Below are 18,988 nucleotides of genomic sequence, written 5' to 3'. Positions count from 1 at the left end.
TTGCAGCTGGGACGATTTCTGAATAATTATTGATTTTTCTGCATTTGCTACATAATCCATCATCTGCTGCATAATCTGCAAATTTTAACAAAAACATGTATCTAACACACCTGGATCGAAAGTTAGTAATGACGTGTTGCTGCGAAATGGAAGGCTCTTCACAAAGGTTGAGTGGTCATCTTTCTGGTGCTTATTGCTGTATTTGGGTGCTAATGAGGCCAAAGCTTTCTAAAGACAATGTTAGAATGTGCACAATGACAAAATAATAAAGTAATACTAATGCACAATGCGGGCATTCTGTGCATAATTTGTGCTTTCGTGATGCATAGTTTGGTACTCCCTGCTGCATAATTCCAGTGGCCCTGGTTAATGGATCAACTGAAAGTGTATCATGATAGGTCAACCAGATTCCTCCATCTGAAGTCTGACCGGGATTATACCACATTTTTTATTCATTCTACAATGAGCAGCGCGTAAATGTAAATCTTAGCACGACCAGGAAGAATTTAAAGTATAAGCGGACCCTATACATGTGCGTTTTGTGTTCTTCTGTGCACTTTTTTAGGAGCTTGGCTTTGCTGCACAAGTTATCAAAATATTCTAGGCCTGATTCAAAGAGGTAAACTTACACTTGTGTAAGTTTACAATTTTTTATAGTATTCACAAATTACGAGTTCAATTTTACTAATAAAAATGTTATGACTTCAAGGACTCGCGCTTGTGGTGGAGGCTCCGCCCATAAAAAGAAAGGCCTTTACTATCTTTTTATGTACAGAGCTCTCTTCCCTGACTTCGGAATCTCACAAGTTGTAAGATTTCCATTAACTCTGTTAAACTCGTAGTTTGTGTAAGTCTTTTAATGGGAGGTGGAACTGTGGATTAGCACCCAGAAACATGACTGATCTTAAGGTCAGTATAAACGCCATCCGCGCATTTTTTCTTCCTGGTTTTACTATAAGAATGAATAATTACCTAAAGATGAGACAACCTACCCTTCGGTAGAGATGATGTGCAGGTATTCTTTTTCAGAGCTGCGGGGTTCAAAGTTGATACAGGTCATGGTTTCCATCTCCTGCATAGCACTGGAGAACACAGACCTCTGAAAAGAATCTGTGAAAAAGGGCTAGTAAGTCTTTATTTAAAAAAAAAAAAGAATGTCTGCATTAAGTTCCACTTTGTGTATGAATTTTGAAAGTAGAAAATGTACCGTAGACGGAGTCGAGAACGTAGGGCACCAGGACGAGTCCTTTGCTTGATTGGGGCCACAAGCACTGGCCCTTTGGGCATTGCAGGGCATTGCGGTAAGATATCAAGAGAATATCAATGTCATCCAGTGAAACTTTGATCCCTGGTGAATATAAACAAGGTGATCAGATGGGTTTTAGAAATAAAAAAAACATTTTATGAAATATCGAATGAGTATACCATACATGCAATGACAAGTCGGATATACAACTGGTAATTGATGGCAGGTTGGCTGAAAGTGACACAGATCAGCTTTAATTGGAGACAGAAGGAAAGCAACATTTCAAACAAATCCCCCTGTGCTTTCCGCCTTTTCGCCTTTAGGCCTAACCCCGTGCATTGGAAATAAGTTGTAGAAATATACTGCATTGCTTGTTTGACCATACTTACAGAACACGTTAAATACCTTTGGTAACGCCTTATGTGGTAGAGACTATCTAGGTGCAGATTCCTTACCTGGAGCCAAACGAGGCCACCTACCAGTGCGCAGGGGTTCTGCTCACAAAAAATTTCCATATCCAGTCTGACACCTGGGGATAATTTTAAGGTAAAGAATCTGCAGTTAGAAGTCTATCAGATTTATTACAACATCCCAGTTCATTAGGAGAGCTGGTTGGAAGACTATTTCAACAGGGCTTCACTTTGACCAGTGCACCTCCCTGAGTACAGGCATGTTATCCCTTTTTTCATGCAATTCTATCATGTTCTATGCCTGAGACAAGCTCTGGCCTTTCTTTTCTGTTGGACAAAGCCTCTATTGGTAGACACCTTTGGCACTTTTTTTCTGTGGAGACGTATTGTTTAAAGCCTTCACCCACTAAGGAAACAAAATAATTTGCATCTAAAAACAAATTATCCTTAGGAACTGATTGAAATATAATAATACCGCCAGGTACTAATGTTAAATATTACCAGTAGCGGCTGAAAGAACTAAAAAGCCATAAGGTGACATCACTTCTATTTCTGGTCTGAAACCAGCCCACACTTCCTTCTTTCTGTGCCTTCCAGTCAGAAATCTTCTTCCAAATCTTGAACTTGTATCACTGTAACTTGTTTACTGCTTTAATCCATCACATCAAATAGTCTTCCGTGCTCAGTCCTTAGATCATGAGGCCTGTTATCGCCCTAAAAGAAACAAGTTTAAACTCTTTCTCATTTAGGTGCACCTGAAGAGAACCATCACTACCTAGAAGTAGACCTAAAGCAGCCCGAAAACGCAATTGAAGCTGGTGAGAGGTTAAGGAGGCCTAAAGGGTAGTGAGGACAAGGGTGAGGGAGAAGAGGGATAAATTGCTTACCTGTAATCCTAGTTATCTTCCAGGGAAATCCTCATCAAAGTCACAAGCATTGAATAGTCCTGCCCATGTGCGGGGACCAGGAGCACATATTATATATACAGTACATATGTGCTCCAGGTATATACATATATATAATAATGTGTGCTTCAGGTAGTACTTCTAATTACATATATATATATATATATATATATATATTTCACTTTAAAAAACCAAAGGTTCCATTACAGGGACATTATATTTAGGCTCACATTTTGAATGTACCAAACCATAAAAATTCACCTGTTATAGTTAATTATCTCAAGTAACTATAACTAGTGCCCTAGGGTAAATATAAATTGCACCCCACCTTGCACGGTTGTTTGTCGAAAGTTTTACTGCAAATTGATTTTATCAGTGATGTTATCAAAGATGTCATGAGTGCTGTAATTTGTGGGGTAATTAGCAGTGTATGGCAAGAGCGCGAGTTATAGTTACCTTAGGGCCCGAGTTATAGTTACTTGAGATAACTCTAACTATAACAGGTGAATGTCTATGGTTTGATATGTTTGAAATGTGAGCCTAACTATAACATTCCTGTAACCTTTGGGGAGCCCGTGCTTGTTTTTTTTTTTTTAATTCTCTGGCTCCACCGATCTGTGGTGAAATAAAAAAAATGCTTTTCAGCTCGGTGGGGGGAGGGGGTGCGCTCTGGGAGACCCCAGCATCAGAGCTAAGGGGTCAGGGTGTCCCTACCCTGGCCCATTTTTTTTTTTCTGGGACTTGGCTGAAGCTGAGTCCCAAGATGGCTGCCAGCACTGCCTTGTTGAAGTATTGGCAGCCAATTAGATCTCAGTACGAGATCGGGAGGGTTCACAGAGCCTTTGCGTACCTACATATACATATTTGGATTTTCTTTAATTTCTCAAAAACTGCTCAACAGATTTACACCAAATAACAAAAAGGGCTCTTCCTAGACCAAGAGCTACATTTCTGCCCAATTTGGTATAATTCTGTCCAGTAGTTGGGTGTTGTCGCTGTTCAAAATCCCTATAGAAAAATGAACGCGAAAAACATGTTTTGGGACCTCCTCTTCTTCTCTGCCCCCTGAATGAAAATATTTGAATTCCCAGGGGAGGTGGTGGTCCCTGAAGTTGCAGGGGCCCAGTTGACCCTGCCACTCCTCCAGCAAACATAATTTCTGTACCCCTGGGGAGGTGACTGTCCCCAGGGCAGTGGGGCCTTGGACCCTGGTCAGGAAAAACTGTATGCAAAGTGTAGACATTTTTTGTTGTTTTCATCTGCAAAAAAGTTGATGTGTGGCTGCCCCATTCTCAAAAAATACCTTATACAATGTCATGGTGTAGAATTCCATCGTGCGTTTTTGGTGAAGGTGTGATTGAGAGAGTCAGTTTGGGTGTTCTGGATTCCGACAGGTGAATGGCTGAAATTGTTAGGGTTCTGGCTATTTGACAGTGCTAAATGGCGTGTACCTCCAGTGATAGGGGGCGAGAATGATTCCCCCCCTTGTTTGTTTAAAAAATGCATCATGGTCATGTTGTCTGTTTGGACCAGAAGAGAATTTGTTGTTACATATGGATAAAATGGATTAAGGGCTAGATAGATCAACTTCAGCTCCAGCATGTTGATGTGATATTACTGTTCTTTGTCCGACCATAGTCTTTGAATCTGTAGGGGTCCTATGTGGGCACCTCAACCTTGGAGAGAGGCATCCGTGATGAGAGTCTGTGTAGGAGAGTCCAATGGAAGGGAACTCCTACCAGTAGGTTATGACAGTGAGACCACCATGGTAGAAATTGCAGCACTTCTTGTAAGAGGGTCAGTTTGTCATCCCAGAAGTCCGAGAACTGATTCCACTGATCCTCTAGAGTTTGTTGTAGAGGTTTTATGTGTAACCTGGCATAAGGGACTATGAAGATGCACAAGGCCATCAATCCCAGATGAGATGCTACTTGTTTGGCCAATGGATGACGAGTGTCTAGGAGATTCCGATATTTCCAACCAATTAAGGATAATGTCTCCTCTGGAGCATACACTCTTTTGCCTCTTGTGTCTAGAGTTGCTCCCAGGTAGTGTATTTGGTGGGACGGTGTTTGCATTGATTTCCTGAAATGGATTTGGAAACCTAGATTCTGCCGGGTCTAGATGCAGGCACATAGGGGGCCATTACAACATTGGTGGTAAAAGCCGCTTACTGCCGTGCAGAAGACCGCCAATACACCGCCGTGGAATTCCGCCACAGCTATTATGACCCACATCTCGGAATCCGCCGAAATTCAGACATCCACACAAGTCCGCCATACCAAAGGTCAGTGATAAACTGCTGAAAACAAAACCTCCACCGTCACGCCAACAGAAACACGCCCATGCTATTACGACCCACAAATTCACACAGCGGTCTTTCAACCGCAGTATTCCATTGGCGATACACACCGCCACGCTCAAAATACACCCACATCTCCACAACACCGCCACATTGGACAATTCAAAATACACACACCTGATACGAATACAAACACCACTCCCACACACCCAACACAATATAAAACACACACCCACATCACCCACAAACCCCTACAATCAAAAATCATAGACGAAGGCGAGAGAGAGAGCACAGCAATAGACAACCCCACCACACAGAGGTACACAACACCATCACCCACACAACATCCACGCACAAAACACCCCACACCACTACACATCATCACACTCATCACCATATACACCACCCTACACATCACTTACACCACCCCATGGCACGCCAAAGACACCCCAGGTTTTCGGAGGTGGAGCTCAGGGTCATGGTGGAGGAAATCATACGGGTAGAGCCACAGCTATTTGGATCACAGGTGCAGCACACCTCCATAGCTAGGAAAATGGAGATAAGCGAAGAATCGTGGACAGGGTCAACGCAGTGGGACAGCACCCAAGAAATCGGGAGGACATCAGGAAGAGGTGGAACGACCTATGGGGGAAGGTGCGTTCCGTGGTCTCCAGGCACAACATCGCGGTTCAGCGGACTGGTGGCGGACCCCCACCTCCTCTCCCACAACTAACAACATGGGAGGAGCAGGTCTTGACCATTATGCATCCTGAGGGCCTCGGAGGAATCGGTGGAGGAATGGACACTGGTAAGTCAAATCTTAACTATCATATCCCCCACCCTACCTGCATGCTATCACACACCCCCACCCTCACCCCCTCCCCTATCACTCCAATTACTCACTAATGTACTAATAACACAAACCACCCATCCCAACACCAAGCCCTGCATGACACAACAAAGCATGGAGACGCATCACTAAAGCATGCCCACTGCACATACCCATAACACCCCCTAACCATCATCACACAAGCCCCCACACAGGAATGCTAGCACTGGGGTACACGCTCACCCACCCATTGCACACCATGACACACACAGATACAATAATCATGCTTTTACACCTCTGCAGGACCACTACCCAACGTCACCAGACAGGAGGGTCCAGACATCTCTACCCCACCCACAGAAGAGGCCCACAGTGATGACAGCAGCTCTGGCCAACAGGATCCAGATGACCTGCCCGGACCATCGTGGGCCTCGGGACAGTCGGTTCCCCTCGCACAGGCACAACCCAACACTGACCTTCCACCCTCTGGAAACACCAGTACAGCACCCACCCAGCGGGCCCATACCTCCGTCCCCAGGACACGTCAATTAGCTGTGTGTCCACCACTACAGGAAACCCAGGATAATCCACCACCCAAACAACAACAGGGACCTGGGGGCAGTGGTAGTGGGCACACGGTCCAGGGGACGGAGGCCCAGGAACACAGGGGAACTGGGCGGGCTGCTGTGCGACAGGGGGCGGACAGGCCAAGGGAACCCACTCTCCACGCGGCCCTCTCCTCCTTCATGGGAGCATGCCACCAATCCCAGGAGACGATGGCTACGGTCCTGGCCAAGTTTCAGGAGACCCAGCGCCTGCAGGAGGAACAGTATTTGGGGTTCAGGGAGGAACTCAGAACCATCAGTTCCGCCCTGGGAACCATCGTAGGGGTGCTGAAGGACATACAGAACACCATGAGGGACACCGTGGCACTCCAAGGGGCCCCTGACACTAGCCTCGACGATGAACTGCCCACCACCTCCGCCGGCGTTAGTGGACAGGACGCCCCGCCACAGGACCACCACACCCCCTGCAGACGGAGGACCACCACGCAAGCGGTCCCTGAGATCCAGGAACAGGAAAGAGCACGATGGCAAGACCCCCGCCAAGAAATGAGACCACCCTGATTGTCATCCCACTGTCCCACTTTGTAACCCTGTCCATATTGGAACTGCCCCAGCTCCACTCCCTATGCCCATATGAGCAGTGCACCTGGGAGACTAATATACTGGACTCTGTCACGGACATTCCTCCACCATCACCCATCACCATTTTACCACCCCCTCCAATAATTAGCACTTCAATTAACACCCTTGAAGCACAAAACAATCTGGAGTCAGTCTCTTCCACGAAATACCAGCAGGAAGGAGGCTCATCCGGAAAGCATTTTTATTCTTTTTACAAGAATGCAATAGTACCAATCCCATTGGAGAAATAGAAAAGGGCTGGTATTCCATAGGTTTTCCTGTGAAAATTGGCTTCACAGTCTGTGAAAATGTGTATTAGCCATGACAATGACAAAATCATTTCGAAAATGTAATGTCAACATACCTATGTCACACATCACAAGCCCATGAAGGATGCAAGCAGATGACACACGTTGGTAACCACACCTGTGAAACCGTAATGGAAATGTACAACTCAGTTACCAAATACTGCTTGAAATTGACAGACAGGATAGAGGTAGAAGTGTGAAAGTAAATGTATTAGTAAAGAAAGTGTTCTCACCTGTGTGTCAGTGGAAATATTGCTGTATGACTGAGTCCCTGTAGTCAATGTCTTCTTCCTCTGCTTCCTCCTCATCACTGTCCACAGGCTCCACAGCTGCCACAACACCGTCATCTGGACCATCCTCCTGCAGAAAAGGCACCTGGCGTCGCAAAGCAAGATTGTGAAGCATAGAGCAGGCGATGATGATCTGGCACACCCTCCTTGGTGAGTAGAATAGGGAAACACCTGTCATATGGAGGCACCTGACCCTGGCCTTCAGGAGGCCGAAGGTGCGTTCGATCACCCTCCTAGTCTGACCATGGGCCTCATTGTAGCGTTCCTCTGCCCTGGTCCTGGGATTCCTCACTGGGGTCAATAGCCATGACAGGTTGGGGTAACCAGAGTCCCCTAATAGCCACACACGGTGCCTCTGGAGTTGACCCATCACATAAGGGATGCTGCTATTCCGCAGGATGTAGGCGTCATGCACTGAGCCAGGGAACGTAGCATTTACCTGCGAGATGTACTGGTCTGCCAAACATACCATCTGTACATTCATGGAATGATAACTCTTCCGGTTCCTGTACACCTATTCACTCCTGTGGGGGGGACCAGAGCTACATGGGTCCCATCAATGGCACCTATGATGTTAGGGATATGTCCAAGGGCATAGAAGTCACCTTTAACAGTAGCCAAATCCTCCACCTGAGGGAAAACGATGTAGCTCCTCATGTGTTTCAGCAGGGCAGACAACACTCTGGACAACACGTTGGAAAACATAGGCTGGGACATCCCTGATGCCAGGGCCAATGTTGTTTGAAATGACCCACTTGCTAGGAAATGGAGCACTGATAGCACCTGCACTTGAGGGGGGATTCCTGTGGGATGGCGGATTGGTGACATCAGGTCAGGCTCCAACTGGGTACACAGTTCCTGGATTGTGGCACGGTCAAACCTGTAGGTGATGATTAAATGTCGCTCCTCCATTGTCAACAGGTCCACCAGCGGTCGGTACACCGGAGGATTCCTCTATCTCCTCACATGTCCCAGCTGACGGTGCCTAGGAAGGACAACAGCGACCACAGAGTCAAGCAACTCAGAGGTATGTACCCACAGCTACACAGAACACGAAACAAAATCCAAACTGTTGTCTGTATGTGTGTTGAGTCCAGGCCTAGGTATGTGTGACGCAGTTGAAAATGAAGCCATGTGGGCCCCTGAAATGGCGGCTGCCTGACCTCTAAACTGGGACAATGTGATGTGAGGTAACTGCGGCGCAATGCTGCATTGGTTAACATTGGACCCTATGGGTCCCAGGAGCCAATGACGAAGTGCGCCGGCGGTGATGATACGCACCGCCGCGGACGTCACCGCCACGGACGTGACCGCCATTTTCTATCTGTTCAATCACTCGATACCTGATCTTCGACCGGAGAGGACCTACACTGCAAGTGCTTCTGTGACCTCGGTCTGGAAGAGACAATGACACGTGCGTCTGGGGAAAGGGCCCCTGCCTTCACTGCACAGGAGTTGGAGAAGCTCGTGGACGGGGTCCTCCCCCAGTACACGCTACTCTACGGTCCTCCAGACCAACAGGTGAGTACATAGGGTGCAAGTTGTAGGGGCTATGCCTGGGTGGAGAGGGCTGGATGTAAGAAGGAAGGGGGCAGAGTTTAGCGAGCATGAAGGTCTGTGAATGCATGTGCCACATGGCAAGGGTAGGGATGTGGGCCACTCACTTCGACGGTTCAGTTGGTAATGACTTCTCTTCTTCCCCTGTACATGTCATGTAGGTCAGCGCCCACCAGAAGAAGGATATTTGGCGTGCCATCGCCAAGGACATCCGGACCCTGGGGGTCCACCAGAGACGGAGCACACACTGCCGTAAAAGTTGGGAGGACATTCGCCGCTGGAGCAAGAAGACGGCGGAGGCTCAGCTGGGGATGGCCTCCCAACATGGGAGGGGTGCCCGTCGCACCATGACCCCCCTGATGTTCCGGATCCTGGCGGTGGCCTACCCTGATTTGGATGGGCGCATGAGGGCATCACAGCAGACACAAGGGGGTGAGTACACTCTCATTCTGCTGACTTTGCGCGCAGTGGAGGGGTCTGGGTGGGGGAGGAGGGCTGTGGGTTTCCCTAGGCCAGGGCGAGTTCCGTAGGCTAGGCCCCTCCGTAATGCAGGCCATGTGGCACTCCACCCCACCTCTGTAGAGTGGCAAGTACAGGTATACATGCCCCTGTGTCATCTATGTGTGCAGATGTCCATCATAGCCATGTAGGCCATATCCCAGGACCTGCATCTGTAGAGCCCAAGAGCGCGGCGTAGTGCAGGGGGCTGCTGTGTCTGTATTGTCCGCCAACGGTAGCGGTAAGCCATGCACTCAACCTGTCTTTCTTCTGTTTCCCCACCCCTTTTTGTTCTCTCCCTGTTCTTTTGTGCATCAGCATCATCAGGCGGAGGTACAGTGGCACCGGAGCACGAGGGGGCTGTATCCCACATGGCCATGGAGGGCCACACCACGGACTCAGAATACACCAGTGGGACGGAGGGCGAGGGGAGCTTCACAGCGGTCACCGGATTAGCAACCAGCGACACGGACTCGTCCTCCGATGGGAGCTCCCTTGTGGTGGCGGCAACATCTGTGCCCCCCACTACTACAGGTACAGCCGCCACCCCCCCTACCAGCACCGTCCTCCCAGCAGCCCCTCAGCCTTTGCCCTGTGCCCGCTCACCCAGGAGGGTGGGCATCACCTTCGCCCCAGGCACCTCAGCCCCTGCCCCAGTCACCCCTGCTGCCCACAGTGAGGAGGCCATTGACCTCCTCAGGTCACTCACTGTTGAGCAGTCTACCATTGTGAATGCCATCCATGGCGTAGAAAGGGAGTGGCAACACACTAATGCATTCCTGGAGGGCATTCATTCTGGTCAGGCTGCCCATCATCGAACCCTGCAATCTCTGGCCTCAGCACTGATGGCAGCAATTGTCCCTGTGTCTAGCCTCCCCCTCCAACTTCCTCCACCCAGACCCAATCCCCTGTACCACTGCCTATCCCAAGCACACCATCAGACCAGCCTGCACACACCTCAACACACAAGGGCAGCTCAGGCAAACATAGGCACCACACATCCCACAGGCACTCACACAAGCATCACCCACATACAGACACAGCAACATCCACTGCCTCCACTGTGTCCCCCTCCTCGTCATCTCCCTCCTCCCTCCCAGTGTCGTCTGCACTCTCACCTGCATGCACTACCACTACAGCCACTAGGACTCGCACCAAAACACCCACCACCACACCTAGCTCACCTGCACTCACCACCCCCACTACCATTTACACGTCCCCTGTGTCCTCTCCCAGTGTGTCTGTGACGCCCCCTCCCAAAGTACACAAACACGGGCACACACACACCCAACATCCATCCACCTCACGACAGCCTCCAGAACATGCACCTGCACCCAAATCATCTAAAGTTACACCTCCTACAACCACCTCCTCTTCCTCCACTCCCAGACCCCTTCCAGCTACCCGTCCCAGTGTTCGTCAGAAACTTTTCCTGAGCAACGTTGACCTCTTTCCCACCACCACCCCCTCCAATTCATAGGTCTCAGCCAAAAAAACTCCGGTACCAGTGGTGCCTGTTAGAGGTATGTGGAGTGCACTGGGCACCAAGGCAGCCAGTGTGACATGGAGCCAAAGCACAGCCAGTCCCCCCCTGTGAAGCACCAGAAATTGGACAGTGCCCGACGGGAGAGGGGGAAGACTCCTGCCGGCAAAGCCGCTCACAAGGGTCCCAGGGGGAGTGTCGAGTCAGCTGTGACTCCTCCCAAGGTGGGGAAGGGGCAGAAGAAAACGCCGAAGTCTGGGAAGAGCAACACGGCGGAGAAGGCCGCCATCAACCGCCAGCCCCATCGTCACTGGTCAGGAGACCACCACCAGAGTCAGTGCCCAGGAGGGCAGCCCAATCGTCACCGGTCAGGAGACCACCGCCAGAGTCAGTGCCCAGGAGGGCAGCCCAATCGTCACCGGTCAGGAGACCACCGCCAGAGTCAGTGCCCAGGAGGGCAGCCCAATTGTCACTGGTCAGGAGACCACCGCCAGCGTCAGTGCCCAGGAGGGCCCCGGCAGCCACAGCCCCGCTGGGCAATGAGGGACCGCCATGGCATACACCGCTGAACAGGTCAGCAACTGCAAAGTCAAGCACCGCTGAACAGGGCAAAGACCGCCATGGCAAGCACCGCTGAACAGGCCAAGCACCGCTGAACAGGCAAGCACCGCTGAACAGAGCAAGCACCGCTGAACAGGGCAAAGACCGCCATGGCAAGCACAGCTGAACAGGTCAGAAACTGCAAAGTCAAGCACCGCTGAACAGGGCAAAGACCGCCATGGCAAGCACCGCTGAACAGGCCAAGCACCGCTGAACAGGGCAAAGACCGCCATGGCAAACACCGCTGAACAGGGCAAGCAGAGCCAACTCAAGCACCACTAGCCCATGTGCGGCAGGGGCAGTGACGGAACTGGGACCGTCACGGAGAGAGTGATGCACTCTGGGCACCAGTCCCCCTCCAGAACCAGTGGAGAACAGCATCCACTACCTCTGTCCTCAACAGGATGAAGCACTCTGGGCACCAGTCCCCCTCCAGAACCAGTGGAGAACAGCATCCACTACCTCAGTCCTTAACAGGATGAAGCACTCTGGGCACCAGTCCCCCTCCAGAACCAGTGGAGAACAGCATCCACTATCTTAGTCCTTAACAGGATAAAGCACTCTGGGCACCAGTCCCACTCCAGAACCAGTGGAGACTGTTATCCACTTGAGAGACTGTGGCTTTGCACTCCCCAGGATGGTACAGTGGGCAAACCACCCACTGCAAAGACTTGTGAGACTGTGGCTTTGCACTCCCCAGGATGGTACAGTGGGCAAACCACCCACTGGAAAGACTTGTGAGACTGTGGCTTTGCACTCCCCAGGATGGTACAGTGGGCAAACCACCCACTGCAAAGACTTGTGAGACTGTGGCTTTGCACTCCCCAGGATGGTACAGTGGGGAAACCACCCACTGAAAAGACTTGTGAGACTGTGGCTTTGCACTCCCCAGGATACATCAATGGGCATGGAGCCCCGTCGTGGATCTGGCGTGGTGCACTCATCCGGCTGAGGTGCCCCCCCTTCCCTTCCCCCTGAGGTGCCTGTTGTATTTCTATCTGATGCCCCAGCAGTGTTCTCTCCGATTCTGGACAGGTATCGTGTGTGGGCCTCGCCCATGCATTTTGGGCCCAGTGGTCCACGGACATTGAATGGTGCATACCTGCACTACTAATCGTGATGTATAATTTTTTGAATGTGTATATATATCTGTTTATATTAGCATACTGTATTTTGATACATTACAATGGTTGAACTCATTTCCTTTTGTCTTTGTATTCTTCCGGGGGGGGGTTTGGGGTTGTTACTGTGATGTTTGGAAATGCATTGGTGTCTGTGTTGTAGTGTGCGAGGGTTGGGGTGGGGGTGGGGGTGTTGCGTGTGTGTCCCCCTGACTTTTGCCTCCCCCCTCCCCTATGTCGTAGGTGCAGTACTCACCGTTGTCTTCGGCGCCGGCATTGCTGATGATCGTAGAGGAGCAGGAACACTATCGCAGGGAGTATTTGGAGTTCCGGCTCCATGGTGCCCCCTTCCTCGTGGAGTGTGTTAAAGTGAGCGTTTTCCCATTGAAATGCCTGTTTCCGCCGTGTTTTTATCCACGGTAAATCCGCCCTGGAAAAGGTGGCGGATTGGCCTGTTGTAATAATGTGGGCGGTACTTTGTCTTCCGCCTGTCTGTTGGCGGTGACCGCTGCGCTGATTGTCTGTACCACCGTGGCGGTCGGAGTGTTAAAGTGGCTGTCTTTGTTGGTGGTTTCCGCCACGGTCATAATTCCCTTTTTTTTTTCGCCGGACTGTTTGCGGTATTACCGCCGCTTTAACACCGTCCACCAGGGTTGTAATGACCCCCATAATGTCTTTCAGATTGTGACGGGGAGGAACTTTTTATGAGATTGACATTCATGTAGGGGTAAACGATTATTCGTTTTCTCCTCAGGTATGCTACCTCTACGGCCATGTATTTCAAGAATATGTGAGGTGCTAATTTCAGGCCAAATGGTAATACTTTGTACTGGTAGTGTTTGGATGCCACTTTGAATCATAGAAACTATACGTGTGATGTGGTTATTGAAATGAGGAAGTAGGCATCCTGTAATCGATGGAACACACCAAGTCCCTCTAATGGAGTCGAGGGAAGATCTGGGGATGGACAAGCATACTGAATTTTACTTTGTGTATAAATTTGTTCAGAAGTCTCAAATCCTGAATTGCATGAATTCTCCATTTGGGCTCTTTTTTCCTAGCAGTAGTAATCACCCTGTCCCCTTTTGTAGCAGAATGGTGACTTCGTTTTGCAGGAGGTCTGGCTGATGACATGAAGGTTTTGTAGGTGGGACAGTGGGAGGAGGAAGCCTGAATCGAAGTAAATTGCCATTTTGAACAATATTCAAGACCCAATTGTCGCTTGTGATGAAGCGCCATTCATCCAGATGTCTGATGGTATTTCTCCCCACCGGAGCCGGTAACGGAGAAGGCGGAAGTGAGGGCTCATTGTTTGGCTGGTGTTTTGGAAGAGGTCGCGGGTTGACGAGGAGCTTCTCTCCCTCTGGCTGATGCGGGAATGATAACGCAATCAGGCCTGGTGGTGGTGGTGTGTGAACCAATGAGGGGTTTGAACCCTCTGCTGATAAGAGTGTTTATAATAAGGCCTGTATCGTCTTCAGAATTCTTTTTGATTCCTGAGGCCCACAGCCTTGAGTGTATCCAGCTCAGTCTTTATCTTGTCCATTTGTCATCCGCATCTGAGCCAAACAGTGAGTTGCCAGTGAACGGGAGGTTGAGAATTCTGTGTTGTGCCTCAGGTTTCAGTCCTGTGAAGCGAAGCCATGGTCCTTGCTCTTTCCTGTACAGTAGGTCCTTGCTTCTTCCCCTTGCACCTTCCTGCACAGGTGGTCATTGCTCTTTCCTGCATACTAGGTTCTGGCTCCTTCCCCTTGCACCTTCCTGCAGAGTTAGTTCTTGTCCCATCCTGCACAGTATGTCCTTATTCTTTCCTGCACAGTAGTCCCTTGCTCATTCCTGCACAATAGGCCCTTTCTCTTCTCTGCACTTTAGGTCCTCGCGCTTTCCCCTTGCACCTTCCTGCACAGTTGACCCTGGCCCTCCCTGCACGGTAGGAACTTGCACTTTCTTGCACCGTAGGACCTTGCCCCTTCTTGCACAGTTGCCCCCTGCTCCTTCCTGCACAGTAGGCCCCTTCTCCTTCATACAGAGCAGGCCCTTGCTCCTTCCTGTACAGTTGTTCCTTGCTCTTTATTGCACAGTCGGTCCTTGCTCCTTCATCTTGTTCCTTCCTGCACAGTTGGCCCTTGCCCCTTCCTGCACAATAGGCACTTGCTCCTTCTTGCACAGTAGGTCCTTGCTCCTATGTGCAGAGTAGGACCTTACTGCTCCTTGCACAGTAGGTCCTTGTTCCTTCCCCTAGTTCTTTCCTGCACAGTTGTCCCTGGCCCTTCGTGCACAATGGGCCCTTGCTCCTTCTTTCACAGTAGGTACTAGCTACTTCATACAGAGTCAGGCCTTTCTCCTAACTGCACAGTAGGTCCTTGCTTCTTCACTCACAATAGGTCCTTGCTCCATGCTTTTCTTCTTCCTGCACAATTGGTCCTTGTCCTTTCCTATATAGCAGACTCTTGCTCCTTTTTTTCACAGTAGGTTCTTGCTCTCTAGCCATATTCACAAACTGATACTCCCACCTGCTAAAACTATCTTTGGCACCTAATTTCCTAATAAACAAACCTTTACAATGCAAATAAGCACTGATCAAATCCTTCGCCACAGAAGTCAAGGCGGTCACCAAAAGAAAAGTCTGTACAATGCCCGCAAATCCAAAGCTATGTTTGGCTTCCTTTTGTAAAAATGGCTGGGCCTGTCAAAATAATTAGGGGTGGGTGGTAAACTCTGGCATCGTTGGTGCCAAACGTGGCATCACGGTCACCTATTTAAGCGCCACCCAGGCGTGCGGCCATCAGTTACTTTATCATAACTTTCCACACCAGAAGCGCAAAGCCATGACAAGAACTGGCGCAATGTTTATCAAAACTAGGGCCCTGAAAAATGGAATCCCCCTAACCCTAGCAAACAAGTCTGCAGAGCGGGGAGGCATGGGTGGGTGTAAGGAATCTGCAGCTAGACTCAGTGTCTACCAGAGAATGCGTTACCAAAGGTAAGTAACTTGTTCATCTGATAGAGACTTCTAGCTGCAGATTCCCTACCTTTGATTAGATACCCAAGCCATATCATCCTGGAGGTGGGCTGCAGTTCTTTTACTAAAACGTCCTGCAGGACTGAATGGGCGAAATGCCTATCCTTGTGGTAGACAGTAGTGTTTGGCAAATGTGTGCAGTGATGCCCACGTTGCTGCCTGGCAGATGTCAAGGACTTGGACTCCATGGGCTAACGCCGTAGTCGCAACTTTTCCCCCGGTGGTTTGGGCCCTCATGCCCTCAGGAGGCTGCTTCTTAGCCCGGATGAAGTAGATCTTAATACAGAGAATGACCCAGCATGAAATGGTCCACTTCTGTACTGCCCATCCCTTCTTTGCTCCCACATACCCCACAAAGAGTTGGTCGTCCACCTGGAACTCTTTTGTGCAGTCAAGGTAGAACAACAAAGCTCTTTTTTATCCAGTCGGTGAAGTCACGCCTCTTACTTAGAGGGATGTGGAGGAGCGAAGAAGGTGAGCAATGTGATAGATTGACCCAAATGGAATGGGGGTCATCACCTTAGAAAGGAAAGAGGCACAGGTGTGTAGCACTACCTTATCCTGAAATACAGATGATAGGGCAGCTTATAAGATAATGCCTGTATCTCACTGACCCTCTGGGCAGATGTTATTGCCACTAAGAATGCTGTTTTGATGTTGAGCAGCTAGAGGGGACAATTGTGCAAAGACTCGAATGGAGCGCACATGAGGTATGTGAGGACCAAATTGAGATCCCACTGAGGCATGGAAAAGGGCGTACGAGGAAACATATTTACAAGCCCTTAATGAAATCTACTTACAAAAAAGGAACCCTGTTGGGCAAGAAAAAGAATGAAGAGAAGAATTTCAGCTAGAGAAGCAGACAGAGGTTCTAAAAAAAAATTCTCTGTACAACAGCGTACAAAACATTGCCAACGGCAGGCGTATACTTTACAGACTTCGGGAGGAAGGTCCAAAATTATCAATTGCTGTCACTCAATCTCCATGCATGAAGACGCAGAGTTGACTGGTTGACGCATAGAACCCTCCTTTGCTGTTGTATTAGAAGATCCTCCCAAAGGGGCAGCCTGATCGGAGGATCAATGCTGATTTTCAGAAGCTCGGGATCCCAGACTCTTTGTGCCCAGTCCAGAGCCACACGGATGACCTTGATCTTCTTGAGAACTCTGGGCAGGAGTCGTGTGGGCAGAAAGGCATACAGGAAGAATGAGCTCCACTCACGATGAAAAGCATTGCCAAGCAAGTGCAGCCTTGGTAACTCCAATACGCAATACTGCTGACATTGCGCATTCTCTTCAGAGGCAAACAGATCTAACCAATCTCACGCCTCACCCTCTGCTCCAGGCTCCATGCAGCCGGCATCCGTGGAAAGGTCCTACAATGGATACGCTTCTTCCTGTCTGGCCTACACAAAGAGTCAGACTCCCGCCTTACCTGTCAGAACCTACGGCGATCAGCTGCGGAGTTCCACAGGGCTCCACCCTAAGCCCCACACTTTTCAATGTCTACATGGCAACTCTCACATTCATCGTCAGGGACCATGGACTTAAAATCGTCTCCTACACCGACGATACCCAGCTGATCATCTCACTGACCAAAAAACCCATTACCTCCAAGAAGAATTTCCACCACGAGATGGAAGCCGTCATCACCTGGATAAAGGACAGCTGCCTCAAGCTCAACTCTGACAAGACCGAGATCCTCATCCTGGGACCATCCACATCAGCCTGGGATGACTCCTGGTGGCCATCAACCAAAGGCACCACCGCACCCCAACAAACCACGCACCAACCTTGGCATCATCTGTGACTCATCGTTCACCATGACCCGCCAAGTCAACTCAGTCACATCCTCCTGCTTTCACACACTCTGACTCCTCCGGAAGATCTACAAATGGATCCCAAAGGACTGCGGTATAACCATAATCCATGCCCTGGTTACCAGTAGACTCGACTATGGCAACAACCTGTACGCCAATATCACCTAGAAGAACCTCAAGAAATTACAGCACATCCAAAATGCCTCCGCCAGACTCATCCTGGTCATTCCCCACTGCAAACATATCTCCAAACACCTCCACTGGCTCCCTATCAAGAAGTGAATCAACTTCAAGCTCCTTGTCTATGCATACAAGGCCCTCCACGACCTAGGACCTGCCTACCTCAACCACCACATCACCTTCTACTCCCCCACCAGACCTCTCCACTCTGCTCAATAAGCACTATCCACTGTATCCTACATATGGAAAACCTCTACTGGTAGGAGATACTTCCCCTACCTCACGGCAAAGAGCTAAAATACCATGCACCTCAGGCAGTCACCATCGCTACCCCAAATCAGGAAGGACCTTAAAACCTGTCTCTTTGACTGATGCTCAGAGGACAACCCCCCATAACGCCTTGAGACCCTTACGGGTGAGTAGTGGCGCTTTATAAACCATGATTTGATTTGAAGGCTCTCCCCACTGTTAAACTCCATTTGTGATCCGCTAGGCATCGATGGCTGAGTTTGTCTACCTTCGTATTCAGAGAACCTGCCAGGTGTTAAACCACCAGGGTTATGCCCTGTTGTTCCAGCTATGTCCAGAGATGTAGGGCCTCTAGACAGAGGGTCCATAATCCCACCTGCCTTCTTGTTGCAGTACCACATGGCGAAGGTGTTGTCTGTGAACACCTCCACTAACTTCCCTTTGAGAGAGGTCAACGCTAGTTGGGTCGCCCTGTGCTCCAGTATGTAGATGTGGAGATGGATTCCACTGGACACCAGAGTCCTCTGATCTCCACCTCTCCCCGATCGCTGCCCCATCCCAGGAGTGACACATCTTTCACTGCTGTGAGGTCTCGTTGGGGAAGGGTGAGGAGGTCTGCCTCTGATCCAATAGCGATTCATAATCCACCACTGCAGGTACTTCTCTGTTCCCCCGAGATCTGGAGAATGTCAGAGAGACTTCCCTGAGGCTGCGCCCAGTGGAACTTCAAGTCCCATGGCAGAGCCCACATATGCCATCTGGCATGTTTTACCAGCAGGATGCAGGAGGCCATGAGGCCCAGCAGAGTCAGTCTCACCGAAACCCAGGATAGAGGCAGAAGCATTGGTATCATAGCCTGAACATCCTAGAGTCGCTGCTCGGGAGGGTAAGCCAGAAACTGCACAATGTCCAGAGCAGCTCCTATAAAAGAGAGCATCTGAGAGGCAGTCAGGTGTGATTTCGGCATGTTTATAGTGAACCT

The 18,988-nt window shown here is 49.8% G+C and overlaps 1 protein-coding gene across 2 annotated transcripts in view; it reads right to left on the bottom strand.

Annotated features, from left to right (window-relative positions):
- Positions 1-18,988, bottom strand: part of LOC138286661 (astacin-like metalloendopeptidase) — a 518,669-nt gene that overhangs the window by 436,442 nt on the left and 63,239 nt on the right. For both annotated transcript variants that reach the window (XM_069227126.1, XM_069227127.1), the window contains exons 4-5: positions 1,208-1,348; positions 993-1,110 (exon numbers count right to left, since the gene is read on the bottom strand). In XM_069227126.1, the coding sequence (XP_069083227.1) occupies positions 993-1,110; positions 1,208-1,348 (259 nt within the window). The remainder of the gene's footprint in view (positions 1-992; positions 1,111-1,207; positions 1,349-18,988) is intronic.

Source organism: Pleurodeles waltl, chromosome 3_2, assembly GCF_031143425.1.
Source record: "Pleurodeles waltl isolate 20211129_DDA chromosome 3_2, aPleWal1.hap1.20221129, whole genome shotgun sequence".
In the NCBI taxonomy this organism is placed as follows: Eukaryota; Metazoa; Chordata; class Amphibia; order Caudata; family Salamandridae; genus Pleurodeles; species Pleurodeles waltl.
The sequence above is the reverse complement of the archived record's forward strand: the minus strand, read 5'-3'. Positions and strand labels throughout refer to the sequence as shown.